This window comes from Theobroma umbraticum, unplaced genomic scaffold (genome assembly GCF_002168275.2).
Source record: "Theobroma umbraticum cultivar Fairchild unplaced genomic scaffold, ASM216827v3 scaffold_20.0, whole genome shotgun sequence".
NCBI classification, from domain to species: Eukaryota; Viridiplantae; Streptophyta; class Magnoliopsida; order Malvales; family Malvaceae; genus Theobroma; species Theobroma umbraticum.
Window position 1 is genome coordinate 521,193 of NW_018397266.1, and position 17,545 is coordinate 538,737.

Genomic DNA, 17,545 nt, shown 5'->3' on the forward strand with positions numbered 1-17,545 from the left:
ATCTTGAATAGATCCTAAAGATTAAAAAGAAATTAAACAATTAGGATTTATTAAAATTATTGACAAAAAAAATATGGAATCAAAGGAATTCTTTTTTGATATACTAATTAAATGTATTAACTTTGTCTGATTTTGGACAAAGAAGTATATATGTAGCTAAGCAAGGAGAAGGGTTAATCTTATTAATTTCAATATCATTGCATCATTGTAAGTAATCAAACAATTTTATATGGTTTTAATTTTTCATTTTAAGATTTAACACTTGTAAAGTTTTTTGCTATCTCAAGATACAATGCTTTTTTTTTATCAATTAAGGATTCCAATTTCTTTTATTTTGATTAATGGAGGAAAACTAATGAAGGCACAAAAAATGCAGTATGACAATATTTTTTTAATAAATGTATTTACCTAGAAAATGACTAAATCTATCTAACTAAAAATATGATAATTTTTATTGATTTTATTTTTTGTTCATCTTGTGTGAGGTTAGTTTTTATCTTGATATCTATTTTCCGTGATCAATTGTTTAAATTAATTATGATTAAAAAGATTAAAATAACTAAACTAAAACATTACATCTTCGAACAAAAATTTTCAAATATTATTAGATTTTAAAATAAGTATTTAATTATTTTAGATTAAAAGTTTAGACCTAAATAACAAAATATATTAATGTATTGATCTTAGAAATAAAAATTACTAGTAAATTGATATTTTAGAACTTTCTTCATAAATAATTTCGCATGTTTGAAGGATTTGATTAATCATTTGTTCTTTCATGGCGGGGGGATTGCTTATTGATTCATGTGATTTGTCTTGACTTTTGCAAATGAACAGGCGCCGGGTGTTGCTGTCAAATCTTGATGACTGCAACTTTTTCTTTCAAACCAAATGCCTACACATGTAGGGAAATTAATAAAACCTCCAACAACAAAAAAAATGGGTTGTTGACAATGAAATGTTTCTCATACATGGTTGCTACAGGGATTTATAAGAACAATGGATATCTAGTGGTTATAGCCAATGGAGGGTTGAATCAAAGACGACTTGCTGTGAGTAGTTTCAATTTGTAGCTAGCACTACTTTGGGGCATATTAATTACTTTTCTTTGTGTTGATATTTACAGATTGCTTATATGGTCGTGATTGCAAGACATATTAATATCATGCTTATTGTTCCTTTATTCGTTAATGGAACTTATTGGAATGATAAAAAGTTGGTCAAATATATGTTTTTCTCTCTTTGATATCTAATCATGTTTAGTACTACTCTTGTGACATAAATAATGCTTGAGAATTATTGGATTGTTAAACCCAATCAAGTGAAGATTCAATAATTACGTATAAATGATCAAAGATTATGATAATTCTTTGTCACACATAACAAAAGATCATTTTTTTTTTTCATTTCATAAATTTTATCTTGTCATTCTTAAACTTATTTGGTACTTGAAATCTAGAATTAAATCTTTAAATTTTAATTATTGAAATCTACATTCTAGTCCAATTATAGTAATTACTTCATGACATCTTAATCCCCTATTTCTCTTCAAAATGTCTAGCACCAAGCGAAACCTAGTACATTGTCTTGCATAATCCCAAGGGTTTGGATTATATTAATCATCTTAAAAATGTGACTTTTAATTTGTCTAGAAGTTGATAATTAGCTGCTTAACAAGCATTTTTTCTTGATATGGCTGCACATTTGCAGATATATTTGACCTGAATCATTTTATTACATCTCTAACAATTTCTCTCTGAACATTTTGATATGAAAGATAAGGATGAGGCGTCTTATATCATTGGCATTAAGATTCATAGGGACAGATCTAAAGGTCTCTTGGGATTGTCTCAAAAAGCCTATATCAATAAAGTTCTTGAAAGATTTTAGAAGAAAGATTGTTCACCCAATGTTGCACCTATTGTTCAAGGTGATAGGTTCAATTTGAACCAATGTCCCAAAAATGATCTTGAAAGGGAAGGGATGAAAAATATTCCATATGTTTCAACTATTGGAAGCCTAATGTATGCTTGGGTTTGTACTAGACCACACATTGCATTTGCAATTTGAATGTTTGAAAGATATCAAAGTAACTCGGGTTTACACCATTGGAAAGCTGCAAAGAAGGTTTTGAGGTACCTTCAAAGAACTAAAGACTCCATGCTTACGTATAAAAGATTTGACAATCCGGAGGTAGTTGGATACTCAGATTCAAATTTTTGTGGTTGTGTTGACTTGCGTAAATCAACATCTAGGTATAGCTTCATATTTGCTAGAAGAGCTATATCTTGGAGAAATGCAAAGCAGTCTCTAATTGCTACTTCTACCATGGAAGCAGAGTTTGTTTCTTGCCTTAAGGCGACATCACAGGGTATTTGGTTAAAAAGTTTCATATCTGGGCTTCAAGTTGTTGAGTTTATCTCAATTGAAGTTGTATTATGACAATTCATCAGCTGTGTTATTTGTTAAGAGTAGAAATCAAAGTAAACACATTGACATTAAATACTTAGCTGTTTGAGAGTAGATAAAAGCAAATAACGTGCTCATTGAACACATTCACACTGAGCTGATGATTGCAGATCTTCTGATAAAAGGCATGCCACCAAAGTTGTTTAAGAATCATGTTTTGCAAATGGGACTTAGTTCTATCTTGTCACATACCATTTGAGTTAAGATGCTAGCATATTTTATTGAGAAACTTTGAATTTTAATTGTTTTCTCTTTTCGAATTGTATACAATTATTATGAAAATAACAATTATCTTTTGAGAACCTGGAATAAACATGTGAGGTTTATCCATAAAGTTATATACCACATATTGAGCTTTTTGCAAAAAGGATTTTTGCATTGTAATACATGGAATGTAATACTTGTTCTTAGAGGACTTATTACCATGATTCATGTAATTTATTCTTTTTGTTTTAAGCATTTGGGTAATTAAACTAATACATTATGTAGATATTAAAATAACAAATGTTTGGCCTAAGTAGGAGAATGTTGGAATTTTTAATTTAATTTAAGTCTAAAATTCTAGTGTGGTTTGTTATTATCTATCAAATATTTATTTCTCACATTTAGTATGTTATAATATTAGTTTAAGTGGTATATATAAAATCTATTTCAAATTCTAGATAAAGATTTCCTTAGAGTTTGGGAGATATGAGATTTTCTTTATGGGAGGAAATCTATAATGGTTTATGACACTATCAATTCATTAACCCTGTATCCATCGTTAGGAATTGCATTGGGTCAGAAGATTTCATAAAAAAAGTTTTTTATTCTATTACTCCTTTTATTATTGTTATGGCTAAAGATTAGTATCGATCCTTATTTATTTCCGCTGCCATATTTTTGTAAACATATTTGATATGGTTTAACATCTATCACAATAGTGATGAGTACATGAAGATTCTAAGTGAGTGATTATTGTAATAAGTTTTCTGCTTGACTTTAATCATTGCAATAATCTTTGTTATTTGATGATGAATTTCTTTTAGAATATTCTGATAAAGACAAGGAATCATGACGCTATATATAGATATTTTTTATTCACAAAATTTGAGAAAGTTAAAAAAAATGCAATAAATCAATGGGTTATAATCAAAATTTAGGCAAAAAAAAAAAATCATGGCAAGATAAACATGGTGGAGTAAGATGGGTATCATTTTTTTCTTTTTTTAGGACAAAGCTCATATGCACCCACAACCAACCTACGTACTGCCACAGCAACCTTTAAGCATAGTTGCCCAAACAAGGAAAACTGTGTACCAAAACATATAATGAACAGTTAATGCATGTTAAGTGCTGATAAAGATATGACACACATGAACTTTGCATGCACCGATAGTGACAAGAAATCGAAACCTAGCCTCGCAGGCTCCCTGACTCACATGGTTTAGGAATTAGAACGAAGCAACTCATTTCGCACTTATAAATAGCCATTCAAGTACTCATATATATTTCTAGCAAGATTCCAATCAATCCTACACTAGTTTCCCCGCCCCTTGTTTCATAATACATAGTGTATCTCTCTTAATTAGTTTATATTTTATTATAATTTAAATATCGATAAAATTTTATATTATATAATACTTAGATAGAAAATATATGTGTTTACGCTTGTATGAAGATGAATCAACATATCAAGATTAATTCTAATTATGAAGATTCTAAATCTATCACGGAAGAGGTGAAGGGAAAGCATAGTGAAGTGGAGGTGATGAACTGTAAAGGTATTAGAGGGATGAAGGCTAGAAAGCTGGAGACCATGGCTGCCTCACTGTTGCAGCCTCCGGCAATCAAGTTGTGCGCAGCTGCGGCCTTGGTCTCGGTAACCCTGCTGTGGGTTTGCGCATTGCAGCAGGCATCAGTACTCAACGAGGAAGATACAGTGTCATCGTCATTCTATAATCCCTTATCGTCATCAGAAAGTGAGTGATGATTTCATGTTGATTTTGCCTTTTTTGAAAGGTATGATTTCATGTTGATTGGATAGTATGTGCCAAAGAATGACTACTTTTCACTTGTTTAGATCGTATCCACCTTAATTCTTTGGGTGATTCTTGCATTAGTATTAAAGTTTTATAATTCCCGATATAAACTAAGATTAATATTTCTTAATCTGAACTTTACAGATCTATAATTTCATCAATATAGCTACATGACTTTCAAAAAAAACTCTCCAAAAATAATAAAGAATCTTTCTATTAGTGATGAGATAAAAAAAAAAAAAAAGGTGCTTGACGTTATAACATTATATAGGAATTGATTTCCCCAAATCATAAAATTGATATGATTCCATGATTGATATAATAATAAGAAAAAAATTAATGATTTTATCATAAATTTGATATAACAATGAGATTTTTTATAAAAGAACACATATCAATTTTATTTCCTTAGAATTACTTTCAAAAATATTTTCATATGTAAATACTTCTATTTAACCGTCTACTCATTTTACAAAATTCGTAAATTATGAATCGTTTACACCATATAACATATGTAAGAATTGTTCTTTTTTCTTCTTCTTTCTTTCTTTCACTACAAAAATAAAATAAATGTTTTAATAAACTGAAATCCGTTGAAAAAAATTCGACCAAATGATTCATGACATAGAGATAAAGTTCATGTAAATATTGTATAACATATAACATATGTAAGATTTGTTTTTTTATCTTTCTTTCTTCCTTTCTCATGCTTATGTAAGATTCACGAGACATTTCCCTGTTAAAAATAAAGAAAAACAGCCTCCAATAACTAGGAGGTAGGGTTTGAGGCTTTCCCTAAGAACATATCTTTTAGTTTATTTTATTTTATTTTTTGATATATATATATATAAACATGTCTGTTTGATGGGATATTAATAATACATATAATGTTCTGTTTATGTTATTTTCAATTGGTATAATTCTCTGTTGACGTTTGATTCATGAAATCTTGAACAGATCCTAGAGATTAAAAAGAAATTAAACAATTAGGATTTATTAAAATTATTTACAAAAAAATATGGAATCAAAGGAATTCTTTTTTAATATACTAATTAAAAGTATTAACTTTGTCTGATTTTGGACAAAGAAGTATATATGTAGCTAAGCAAGGAGAAGGGTTAATCTTATTAATTTCAGTATCATTGCATCACTGTAAGTAATCAAACAATTTTATATGGTTTTAATTTTTCATTTTAAGATTTAACACTTGTAAAGTTTTTTTCTGTCTCAAGATACAATGTTTTATTTTTATCAATTAAGGATTCCAATTTCTTTTTATTTTGATTAATGGAGGAAAATTAATGAAGGCACAAAAAATGCAGAATGAAAAATATTTTTTTAATAAATGTATTTACCTAGAAAATGACTAAATCTATCTAACGAAAAAAATGATAATTTTTGTTGATTTTATTTGTTGTTCATCTTGTGTGAGGTTAGTTTTTATCTTGATATCTATTTTCCGTGATCAATTTTTTAATTAAATATGATTAAAAACGTTAAATTAGATAAACTAAAACATTACATATTCCAATCAAAATTTTCAAATGTTATTAAATTTTAAAATAAGTATTTAATTATTTTAGATTAAAAGCTTGGACCTAAATAACAAAATATATCAGTGTATTGATCTTAGAAATAAAAATTACTAGTAAATTTATATTTTAGAAATTTCTTCATGAATGATTTCGCATGTTTGAAGGATTTGATTAATCATTTGTTGGGGGGGTTTGGTTATTGATTCATGTACTTTGTCTTGACTTTTGCATATGAATGGGTGTTGGGTGTTGGGTGTTGCTGTCAAATCTTTATGACTGCACCTTTTTCTTTCAAATCAAATGCCTACATATGTAGGGAAATTAATAAAAACTCCCAACAAAAGGAAAAAAAGTGGGTTATTGACAATGAAATGTTTCTCATGCATGGTGGCTACAGGGATTTATAAGAACAATGGATATCTAGTGATTATAGCCAATGGAGGGTTGAATCAAAGACGACTTGCTGTGAGTAATTTCAATTTGCAACTAGCAGTATTTTGGGACATATTAATTACTTTTCTTTGTCTTGATATTTACAGATTGTTGATATGATCGTGATTGCAAGATATATTAATGTTACGCTTATTGTTCCTTTATTCGATAATAAAACTTATTGGAATGATAAAAGGTTGGTCACATATAAGTTTTTCTCTCTTTGATATTTAATAATGTTTAATACTACTCTTGTGAGATAAATAATGATCAAGAAGTATTGGATTGTTAAACCTAATCAAGTGATGATTCAATAATTACATATAAATGATCAGAGATTACGATAGTTCTTCCTCATGCATAACAAAAGATTATTTTTTTTTCATTTCATAAATTTTACCTTGCCATTGTTAAACTTAATTGGTACTTGAAATCTAGAATTAAATCTTTAAATTTTAATTACTGAAATCTATATTCTAGTCCAATTATAATAATTACTTCATAACATCCTAATCCCCTATTTCTCTTCAAAATATTTGGATTATATTAATCATCTTAAAAATGTGACTTTTAATTTGTTTAGCAGTTGATAATTAGCTACTTAACAAGCAGTTTTTCTTGATATGGCAGCACATTTGCAGATATATTTGACCTGAATCATTTCATTACGTCTCTGAGAGATGAAGTTCGTATAGTGGAAGAGCTTCCTCCAGAGCTAAAGAGAAGAGAGGAATCAGAGTCAATTTATTCCATGGTTCCCATAAGTTTTGCTAGCTTGACATATTACTATCAAAAGGTTGGCCCCCCTCTTATTTGTATCAGGCTGCTTCTTCTTCTTCTGATGGCAAATATTTTGTTTTTCAGGTTATTCCTCGAATACAAAAGCGTGGAGTCTTGCATTTCTCTCTAACTGACGCTAGGCTAGCCAACAATGGGCTACCAGATGAGGTCCAAAAGCTTCGCTGCAGAGTAAACTATGACGCATTGAAATTCACTCGGCCAATTGAGGAAACAGGTAGAAAAATTGTTAGTCTCCTAAGGCAAAAAGGACCTGTCTTGGTTCTTCATATTAGATATGAAAAAGACATGGTTGCATTTACGGGTTGTGTTCAAGGTTTAACTAAAGAAGAGATCAAAGAGGTTAAAGAAATGAGGTGAGAATTAATCTAATCCCATCTTTAATTTGCTTTAAACTGAATAGGTATTAGAATACAGCTTGATATTGTAACCGTGATTGAAATAATTTCGCAGGTCTTTAGATACTTTTGTAATTGATAATGAAGTTTATCATAATGAAATTTGGTGATTGCGACTAAAAGCACTCTAATCTCAATACCAAACAAGCTCTAAAGCAAAATATGAAAACCTTGGATTAATCAGGTACTCCTATGAAGAGTGGAAGCATAAAACGATAGATGCTAAAAGGAGGAGAGAGCACGGCTCTTGCCCATTGACTCCCGAGGAAACTGCTCTTATATTGCAAGCATTGGGAATTGATAGGAATACCACAATCTACATAGCAGCCGGAAAAATATACAATGAAGAAAAGAGAATGGAAAACCTAGCAATGGTGTATCCAAATCTGGTCAGTTGAATGAAAATTTTGTAGTATATTTCAACAATTTAGCTTTAATTATCGACTGATAATTGATTCACAGGAGTTGCTTTCTTGATGTGAAATGTGAAATAGGTCAGGAAAGAGCTTGTGTTGGAACCCTCGGATCTTAAGCCCTTCCTCAATCATGCAGATCAGATGGCAGCATTGGATTATATTGTTGCAATAGAAAGTGATGTTTTCATTCCTACCTTTGGAGGAAACATGGCCAAAGCTGTCGAAGGCCATCGTAGGTACTTGTTGTAGTGTTTTTCACCAAGATCATTGTTGGGGTTTGGTCATTGATCAACCCCATTGACATTAATTGATCATTTGACATGAATATTATTGGCATTCAACTCCTCTTTTTTCTTTTTTTTTTGCAGATACTTGGGATTCAAGACAACAGTTCTTCTTAACAGAGAAATTCTAGTCAAGTTGATCGATGACTACAGGAAAGGAAGGCTGAGCTGGGATGAATTTGCTGTACTAGTGAAGAAATCTCATGAACATCGTACTGGGAAACCAGGCAGAAGAAGGGAGATTCGTGATCATCCCAGACATGAAGATTTCTTCTATTCTAATCCACAAGAATGTCTGCCACCAATTTCCTGATCAACCACCAATAAGTGCTACATACTTATATAACCATAGCTTTCATTTTTGTGTGTCTGATTTCATTCTTTATTTAGACATCAAATATCTATAAATATAGCCATACTTTAAATTAAATGTGAATATACCCATAAATAAGTCTACATACATACATACATACATACATACATACATATAATGTATTTCATAAAAACCTGATAAAATTTCAAAAAAGTATCCTGAAAATGATAGAATTTGTGAAATATGTAGCATAGAAAAAGCTAAAAGAGTTTCTTGTAAACTCAAAAGTCTCAAACTGCATATTAACTTTGAAAAACGTTGCAACTTCATTGTCAGGAATAAATCCTATAGCACCAGTTGTTTGATTTACAACAATGAGCTGGTGATAAACAATTGATCTTGTTTTTGGATATACCTTGAATTTAGAACAATGAGTTGGTAATAAACAATTGATCTTGTTTTCGGATATATATCTAAGGATTGTAATGTGTATCTTGTTACAGGGTACTCGCAAGTACTTGACCCGTTTATATAAAGTTAGGGTATCTTAGAATTGGGTTCGAGTCACAATTTTACTATTAATATTGAGTTTGAGTCGGATTCTGATACCCGATACCAGAACCCGATTATGTTTTTCTTTTTAATTTCATGTAATTAAAGACAAATTCATATTATTAATTCATAAAATGATTATTAATTAATTTGTAATATATTTTAATACATATACTTTACATATTGTGTTAATTTATAAAGAGTATAATTACTATTATGCATATATTTTGAGTATATATACTTTAAATATAAACATACTTATTTTCTACTTTATGTTAACATTACATTATAACTTATAAAATTATTAATTCTAATATATATCTTTATGTATATAAACTTAAAAAATATATATCTAAAAAGAAATTGTGAGATTAGAATAATTTTGGAGCGTAGTTATTTTTTTTAATTCATGGACAAACTCATATAGTTAATTAAATTTGTAATGTTTAAATTGTTGTTTGAATATTTGTTTTTAGTCATTTAAGTTAATATTTGAGATAATTGTTCTTGATTATTTAAATTTAAATTTTATGATTTCTATTTTTTAAAAATTTAATTATTAGTGATTTTATATGAATTATGGATGAAAATATTACAATATATATATACGGGTACGAATTCGAATTCAAATAATTGAGTACTCATTAAGTGTTTTTTAATTATTTTTTTACACAATCAAATTTTTAAACGAGTTTGGGTAATTATCAAGTAGTGGATACGTATTAGGATTCGAGTTAAGACAAGACATTTAAAAAATATTCTGATAATTATAAAATTCAAGTACCTCATTTATTAATCTAATTCAGGTATATCAAAATTAACGAGTATCCTAATCGTTGAGACAACACAAAAAAGATTAACATATTGATCATGTTTTCGGAAATATATCAATAAAATTGGAATAACACAGAAAAAATTAACCTGTGCAAAGGTGAGACGCACAAATCAAGAAATGATGGAAATTTTTTCTATGATTGAACGAAAAAACATGCTAGAAAATTAAACCGTTGCCCAAAGTTAACCTGAATTGAGTTTGTTTATTTATTGATTTTTTTTCTTTTGGTGGAAAGGAAACGATTCTTGTTTCAAAAAAGATTTATGACGGAAATCATGCAATACCATGTAAGCCATTTTGAGATATAAGAAGGAAATTAAAGATTGCCACATGAGCATGTACAAATCCACATATTGGCATTTGATTAGTGAGATAAGAGTTGACAAAAAGGGTGATGACTTGATAGCTTTATTAAATTAAAGCTAAACTGCTCAAGTTATCCGCCCACTGCTAAACCATCACATTTCAACCACAAACAAAGGTGCAAGAGAAAAGAACAATGAGTCCGTTCAGCTGGAAAAAGGGCATCAAGAGGATTTGCTCTCTCTCTCTCTCTCTCTATCTATATATATTTAAATCAATACGTATGATACACCCATGATACAGGTAATGGTACTGGCATCCCCCTAACAGAAACCCAAGGAATTAACCACCCCTTGAAATCTCATAATCTAAGGGGCACTGCTCTTACCATGAATTCGGTTAACACTAGGACCCCAAAAGACCAGAACCATAGCATATACAATAGCCAAATGAAACTGAACAGAAAACAGAACGAAAAAACAGGATGGAAAACCGAGTAAAAATGAAGATACAGGAAACGCCATCGCCGGTCTTATTTCTTCAGCCGCTTTTTAGCATGATCAGATTCCTCTCCACTGCTCACATCTCTAAGATGGGTCATTGCCTGATTGGGGGAATCCTGTGGGTCCTGTACAATAATTGTAGCCAAAATAAGAGCCTCAACAACTTTATACAAGGCCTGGTGAATATTGCCTATTTCCACAAAAGTAGTTGTAAAGGTCTACCAACAAAAATGGAACAATAAAACCCTACAACAGGATCCACAAACAGGAGCACACCAAGATCTTTCTTTATCTCAGCCGTACCTTAGCAGATGTTCCTGATGTTAGCCCTCTATTTGCACGCTTTCCAAGATCAATCTGCACTGAGATGTTGGCCTGTGACAGATCCAAACCTGTGCTCTGAAGTGCTTGCGTCAAAGAGTTCAATAACCTGGTCGACATTAAAATCCAAAAAGATTATCAACTTATAATTCAGCACCCTGAACCTAAATAAAATTTTGTTTTAACTCAGAAAGCATTAGACGAGGTCTCCATTCCCCATCAAACGACTAAAGCATCCACAATGGCAAATAAGATATACACAAGAAATGTGACAATTACATCCACAGAGGGGAGGAACAATTCCTCTCATTCCTTCAAAGAGGAATGGATAAATGAAAACAAATAGGATAAATTCATGCCTCACTTCTCCCCCTTCTTTGTGATTCAAGGATTATGACACTCTCTAATACAGTCAGTTGCAAACCAGATAACAAGCAAAGACCAATAGAAACATAAACCTTGATGCAAGAACTAAGCATCTTAAACTTATGACCAAAAAATCCAACAACATAAGTGCTTCATAATATAGAGAAAACAAGAGCAATGATGTAAAAGTTTGCGAGGGGGAATATCCAATCATGAACAGAATATATAAACGAAAGTAGTTAACCAAGTAATTGATGTGCCATACTACTGAATAAGCAAAAGAAGATACACACACCCCTGAGAGTATACACTAGAGATGCTAATTCTTCCTCCATCAATGGTCAGATCATCCTGCTGATTCAGTGTATCGCTGTTGATAAGACACTCGGTCGATTGAGCCTCAGAGACTGGTCGCTGAAGGGGATGCACAAGCACATTATCACCTCGGATGGGCAGAGCCATTCCCTTGTTTGCCAACTCGAGTTGCTGATCCATACCTTTGGATGTAGCATCTCTGATATGATCAGATTCTACAGGATCCTGTGCAGTTGTAATCATTGTGGGGGGGATATTGATGTTATTCTCATCAAACTTCCCAGCAAATGTTGACCCTGGGCCAGAACCATTTTTAATAGCTTGTGGGTGACCAACAAAACTCTGCACACGCCAGTGACTATTTCTCTATTCAAGTGAGGAAGAAGTAAGTTACTCAGAAGTTTAATACCACAAATAAGCACCACACACAGATGCTTTCTTCCAGACCTAGCAGATTACTACTACAACCAATTAACAACTAATAATACAATTTATTTCATTGTAGTCATATAAGGACTAGCACCATATAGATAGCTAGATACTCTCACACATTAGATTATTGAAATAATTGATATGGATTTTAAAATCAGTGATATACAAACAAATAAATCGAGTACATTATGTCCTACTTCAACAAAAATGCTGCAATGCATAAATAAGATTGCTTAAGCAATTGTTTGCTCATCCCAAAATTTTACACATATCCCAGAAACTAGAAATAAGCCCAGCAAATATCATGTACATCATTAACAAGCCTAATGTAACTGATTTGCCATCAGAGATAATAATTTAAAAAATTCAAAATCATAAAATACCTAATAGCTTAACAAAGAGGATATACGCTAATCATGCTTTTGTGCTAGCTAATCCATAAACTACAGCAATACGTTGAAATGTGTCAGAAATACAAGTGGCTGAGGCATCTGTACAGACAGTTTGGCAAAGTTTATCAGATATACCAAAGGCTAACATAGAGGTTTTTTCTATTTCAATAGCATCATTGAAAAGGATCAATTTATTTCTGGATATATACAGACTTCATCATGAGCATGTCTTTTTAAACTACAAATGAATAGCTTAAGCCACAAAAATAACATATTATTTAAACCCCATAGGCAGAAAGCATCCAATACAAAAACATACCCATGGCATTAATTTCGTGGGCTCAGAACTCCACCCCTGGTATGAACCTTCATATTTTTGAACCTTCTCCTGTAAAAATTGGACATACTCTATCACCTGCAGAAGAACATAGATTCAATCAACAAATTTGAAGTAGAATTTTCTTAGAAAGTAAATACTAGACAGATAATTTATATGAAAATTTTTCATTTCCAGATTCATGACATACCTCTAGTAGGAATGAAGCAGTATCTCTCTTTTGATCAGTGTTCGGTATTAGATCCCTCAATATTTGAAATCTGAAAGCATCAGAAAATTTATCAGTATTAATATTGACAAAGTTAAGCAAGCATCATCTTCTCACAACCTCTCTTGAATTCAGATTACATCTGCAGGAACTCAATAGCACTTAAATTTTGGTTCCAAGACCTAGTGCTACCAAAGGAACAAGCAAACATTCTTCAGTCCCCTATTTTATATATGCCACCACAACATGACCAATAACATCTTAACTTCAGGTGCCATTTCAAGTTAAACATTTTGAACTAAGCTTAACCATTCCCTTGAACACTTCACCTGCACCTCCAGTTCCTAACACCATTGAATAGCTTTACACAAAAAGAGAAGTCTTCGACTAAAGTTCAGTAGAATCATCATCAATTCACAATACAGTCAGTTAGCTAGACAATCCACGTCCTTTTCAATAGTCATATTTACACATTAAATGTAAGCCAAAGCTAATAAAGTTCAAAACTTTATTAGACTCAACCTATCACAAGCCATTACAATCAACGGTTTATGCAATTACCAGAACTCATAATTCGACAATCGTATGGAATTGCTTAAAGGGTATGATTAAAAAATTCCTAATTTGAAAAAATAATAATAATGATATAATAAGAATGGGACATTGAAACTGGAAGAAAAGAAAAGAAGATACCTTTCATTAATCTTACTCCTCCTCCTCTGCTCCGTGACAGAGTGTTTTGATCGTATAGCGTTAGCCTTATCACTGTTCTTCCCATCTGCTTCCACAACCCAAGGAAAACCAAAAAAGAAAGGGGAAAAATATAACAAACCGAGGAACCAAAAAAAAATCCAGAATTCCAAATTCAACAAAAGAAGAAAAAAAGTACCCTTTAATATCCAATCATCCAGAAATACAATAAGGAAGAAAAGGAAAAGAGGGATCTGGGTTAAAGAGTGGGATCCAATCTAATACTGTACCTTTATTGGTGTTGTTGATGTTGTTATTGGCGTTGACAGACATAGTTTGATTAGAAGAAGGCCCTTGTTTCCTGGAACCAAACTCTTCTTCCTCGTACTCTTCCTCCTCTTGACTTCCCTTTCCCGTTCTCATTTCTTTTCCTTCTCCAGATGTCACAAACAAAAATAAATATATACTATAGAAAGAACCCAACACAGGTAAAGATTCAAAAAAAAAAAAGAACTTTTAAGATTGATAGATAAAGGAAGAAAAAAGGTTAGGAATTGGAGAGGAAGTTGGAAGGAAAATATAGAGTTCCCTCGGTTGGTTGGTACCCGGCGAGAACAGCAGTGTGGTTAAACTGGTTTCTGTCTCTTTGGCTGCATTTGTTTTTTTTTTTTTTGTCTGGAGGAAGTGGAGAAAGAGATGAGATGTGGGTGACTTCACCGATTTCCCGTGAGGTTTACTTAATCGGGCCTTAATTTGTCCTTCATGTTACGTGGGCCCATCAAGCTTGAGAAAAATATAGAAATATTGTTTTATCTATATTAAAAAACAAAAAATTTATTTTAGTATCACAAATCTCATATAAATAAAAGTTTTTTTTCAATTGAATGGTATTTTTTGAGTTGGAAGTATGAGCTCGTAATAAGCCCATAGTCCAGATAGGCCAATTAAATAATTAATATAAAATAAAATATAATAGATCTCATATTAATATTATTTCACTCAATTGATATGATTTTTATAGACTAATTATTATGTTAACCTAAATGAGTTTTTTAAATGATTTATTGATTTTAAAAATCATTTTTCATTTGAGTATATTTTATTAATATATCATTATATATTACTAAACTAATGTTTATAATTTTTCTCAAGATCTCGTAATTAACTTATTGATTTTAGATTTAATCGAAACAAAATATCAAATTTCTTTTGTTAATATTTGCTTTTTTTAATTGTCTATCTACTAATCAATAGCAAATATAGACAATCCTTTTTAAAACAAAAAACAAAAAAAAAACCCTAAAAGAAGAAGTATTAAATTGACCTTATACTAAAACAAAATTAAGATAAATTATTTTTGAGAGAGAGCATCCTGTCTTCCTTGGCATGGTTTTGCAGAGGAGTGGGTCTTTGTGTGGCTCACGTGACAGAGTAGAATGTGACTCAAACTCACATTGATCACATGGCTACAGCCTTTATGATCCTTGGTAGTAGCCCAGCTTTTCTTCAATGTATGCTTTGATATGGCTACACCATTTCCTCCTCTTTCATCTTGCCATTATTTTTTCTGCAACCCTTACTACCTTCTCTTTAAGATTGTCTCCTTGTGTTAGGACCCTGAAATGGAAGTTCATTTGATTTCACTGCAACTGTATTTTCAGGCAATTTCACAGTTTAAAGTCCATTAGAATTTCATAAAGATATTGATAAAAAGGCAGGAGGCCTCAAGGATAAGCAAGTGTGTTTTGAGTTGGAGGTAGGGGAACTTCCATCTCTTTTGACGAATCAGAAGAAGAACAGCAACGCCATGAACAAGAAGATAACAAGGAAGAGGGGGGGAGAAGGATGGAAAATGGATCGAAATGTCTGGTAAAAGTAACATGAGCATCTAACATAAAACTAATCCATAATAGATGAAAAGATTCTTATCATATTTATTTGGTCAGGATACCCTAACTTAACAGATAATCAAACATGAACCTAGTTAAAATTTTAGAACCGATAACTAACTTAAAACCAGTATCTTTCATTTTCCACCACTCCGATAATTTCTTATTTTTCAGAATATATTGAATAATTTTTTCTCCACAGAGATAGCCATGCAGGGATGCATCGGTACAGTATTTTTCATGGCTAAGGAGAAGAGATCAAGTAGAAAACCGGCCAATAGCACTATTCTAATATTGTTTATATATATGTTTTCAGTCAATCATTTCATTGCCTGCCGTTTCTCTTGTTTTTTTTCTGCAGTTCCATGAAAGGTTGACCTTTCAGGAGAAGAAAAGAGAAGGAAGTGATCATATGAAGAAGAAGTTGAAGTAGCCAAACTGCAAGGTTATACATAGCAAAATAGATTTTGGGTATAATCAACTCGATCAAATTGTAAATGAATTGCAATTTTCTTGTCCTTGATTTTTTGTTTCCTACAACTTTTGCAGATATCCTGTTTGTTTATGACAGATTTCACTATCTTCTCTTAATTAACTTGACTTTCTTTGCTGATTTTTTGGGTATATAAACAAGCGTTTCCTACGGTCATGTAATGTTATGATAAAACGAGAATTGATTCAACAAGAGTTGGTATTTCAATGATTCAATCGATATTTTCTTGCTTTCCAAACAGCATGATGACATAGCAATAGGTTATATATGTGAGGGCTCAATCAGAAATTCAGATGGAATTTACTATATATAGAGAGGAGAAAATCACTTCATTTAGACTTAAAAAATTGAGTAAATGAACCCAGCTTGTACGGTACGATATATATTTACAGAATCTGGAAAACAATCTTATTAATTATACTAAATTAATCGCACTTTGTGTGCAGTCGAGAAATGCTTGGCTGCAGCTACCATGGTGGCCTCTGGCCCTGTTGGCGCCGCTGGAACCTTCGTCTTCTTCACATCTTCATCTTCATCAAATACCCGAAACCATGAAAGGAAGAATATTGATCTCAGGAATGATGAGACTCGACTCTCTTTCCTGCCCTTCATCTTGCTTAATCAATATCTGCGATAGCTGACACGACCCTGCAAGCAAAGATATGATTGTATGGTTAATGTTCCTGGAGAATTATTCTTGTTTGTGGGTGTCTTTGACTCCATTTTATCGGATCTTATATAGGCAAAAGCACCTTGATGAACAAGGTAACCAAGTCGAGTTGGTCTTTGGTCTTTGATAAGTATTTTAGATTGGAAAGATCCGAGCAAGGAGAAAGCACTGAAAATGAAAGACTCTAATGCTCCACTCGGACCATGTGAGTTTGACCATGGCTGCTTTGCTCCTACTTTCTTCTCAGGCTTTGCTTTGATTAAAGCGAAAAAATAAAACACAAATAATTAAAGCATCAGTCAAGCATAAAAAGTGTCAATTGTCACGTCACATAGGCTTCCTTCAAGCAACAGGTAAATTTCTTTTTATTTGTTTATTTAAAATTTTTGCTTTGATCATTTAAAGTTTTAAAAAAAATCAAGTTTACCTTGTCACAATATTATAAAAATTAATATTTTAATCACCCAATCGTTAAAAATCAACAATTATCTTACATAATTTTTTAATTCAATTAATTTTAAACACACCGCATGTCAAAACACAATACCATATAATAGATGAGTTTATGTAAAT

The 17,545-nt window shown here is 31.5% G+C and overlaps 2 protein-coding genes and 1 pseudogene across 2 annotated transcripts; 2 read left to right on the top strand and 1 right to left on the bottom strand.

Moving 5' to 3' along the window:
- The first annotated feature begins 4,129 nt into the window (after positions 1 to 4,129).
- On the top strand, positions 4,130 to 8,666 carry LOC110423416 (rhamnogalacturonan I rhamnosyltransferase 1-like). Its single transcript, XM_021437638.1, has 8 exons — positions 4,130 to 4,430; positions 6,423 to 6,490; positions 6,565 to 6,653; positions 7,088 to 7,253; positions 7,322 to 7,611; positions 7,838 to 8,042; positions 8,148 to 8,305; positions 8,438 to 8,666. The coding sequence occupies exons 1-8, from the start codon at positions 4,130 to 4,132 to the stop codon at positions 8,664 to 8,666; spliced, it is 1,506 nt and encodes a 501-aa protein (XP_021293313.1).
- Positions 8,667 to 10,088: 1,422 nt separating this feature from the next.
- Positions 10,089 to 10,185, top strand: LOC149526725 (U6 spliceosomal RNA; annotated as a pseudogene).
- Positions 10,186 to 10,483: 298 nt separating this feature from the next.
- On the bottom strand, positions 10,484 to 14,613 carry BIM2 (BES1-interacting Myc-like protein 2). The gene is made up of 7 exons (XM_021437639.2): positions 14,211 to 14,613; positions 13,924 to 14,008; positions 13,213 to 13,282; positions 13,005 to 13,100; positions 11,842 to 12,227; positions 11,163 to 11,289; positions 10,484 to 10,984 (listed from the first exon to the last, which is right to left on the bottom strand). The coding sequence occupies exons 1-7, from the start codon at positions 14,341 to 14,343 to the stop codon at positions 10,889 to 10,891; spliced, it is 993 nt and encodes a 330-aa protein (XP_021293314.1). The 5' UTR covers positions 14,344 to 14,613; the 3' UTR covers positions 10,484 to 10,888.
- Positions 14,614 to 17,545: the final 2,932 nt, after the last annotated feature.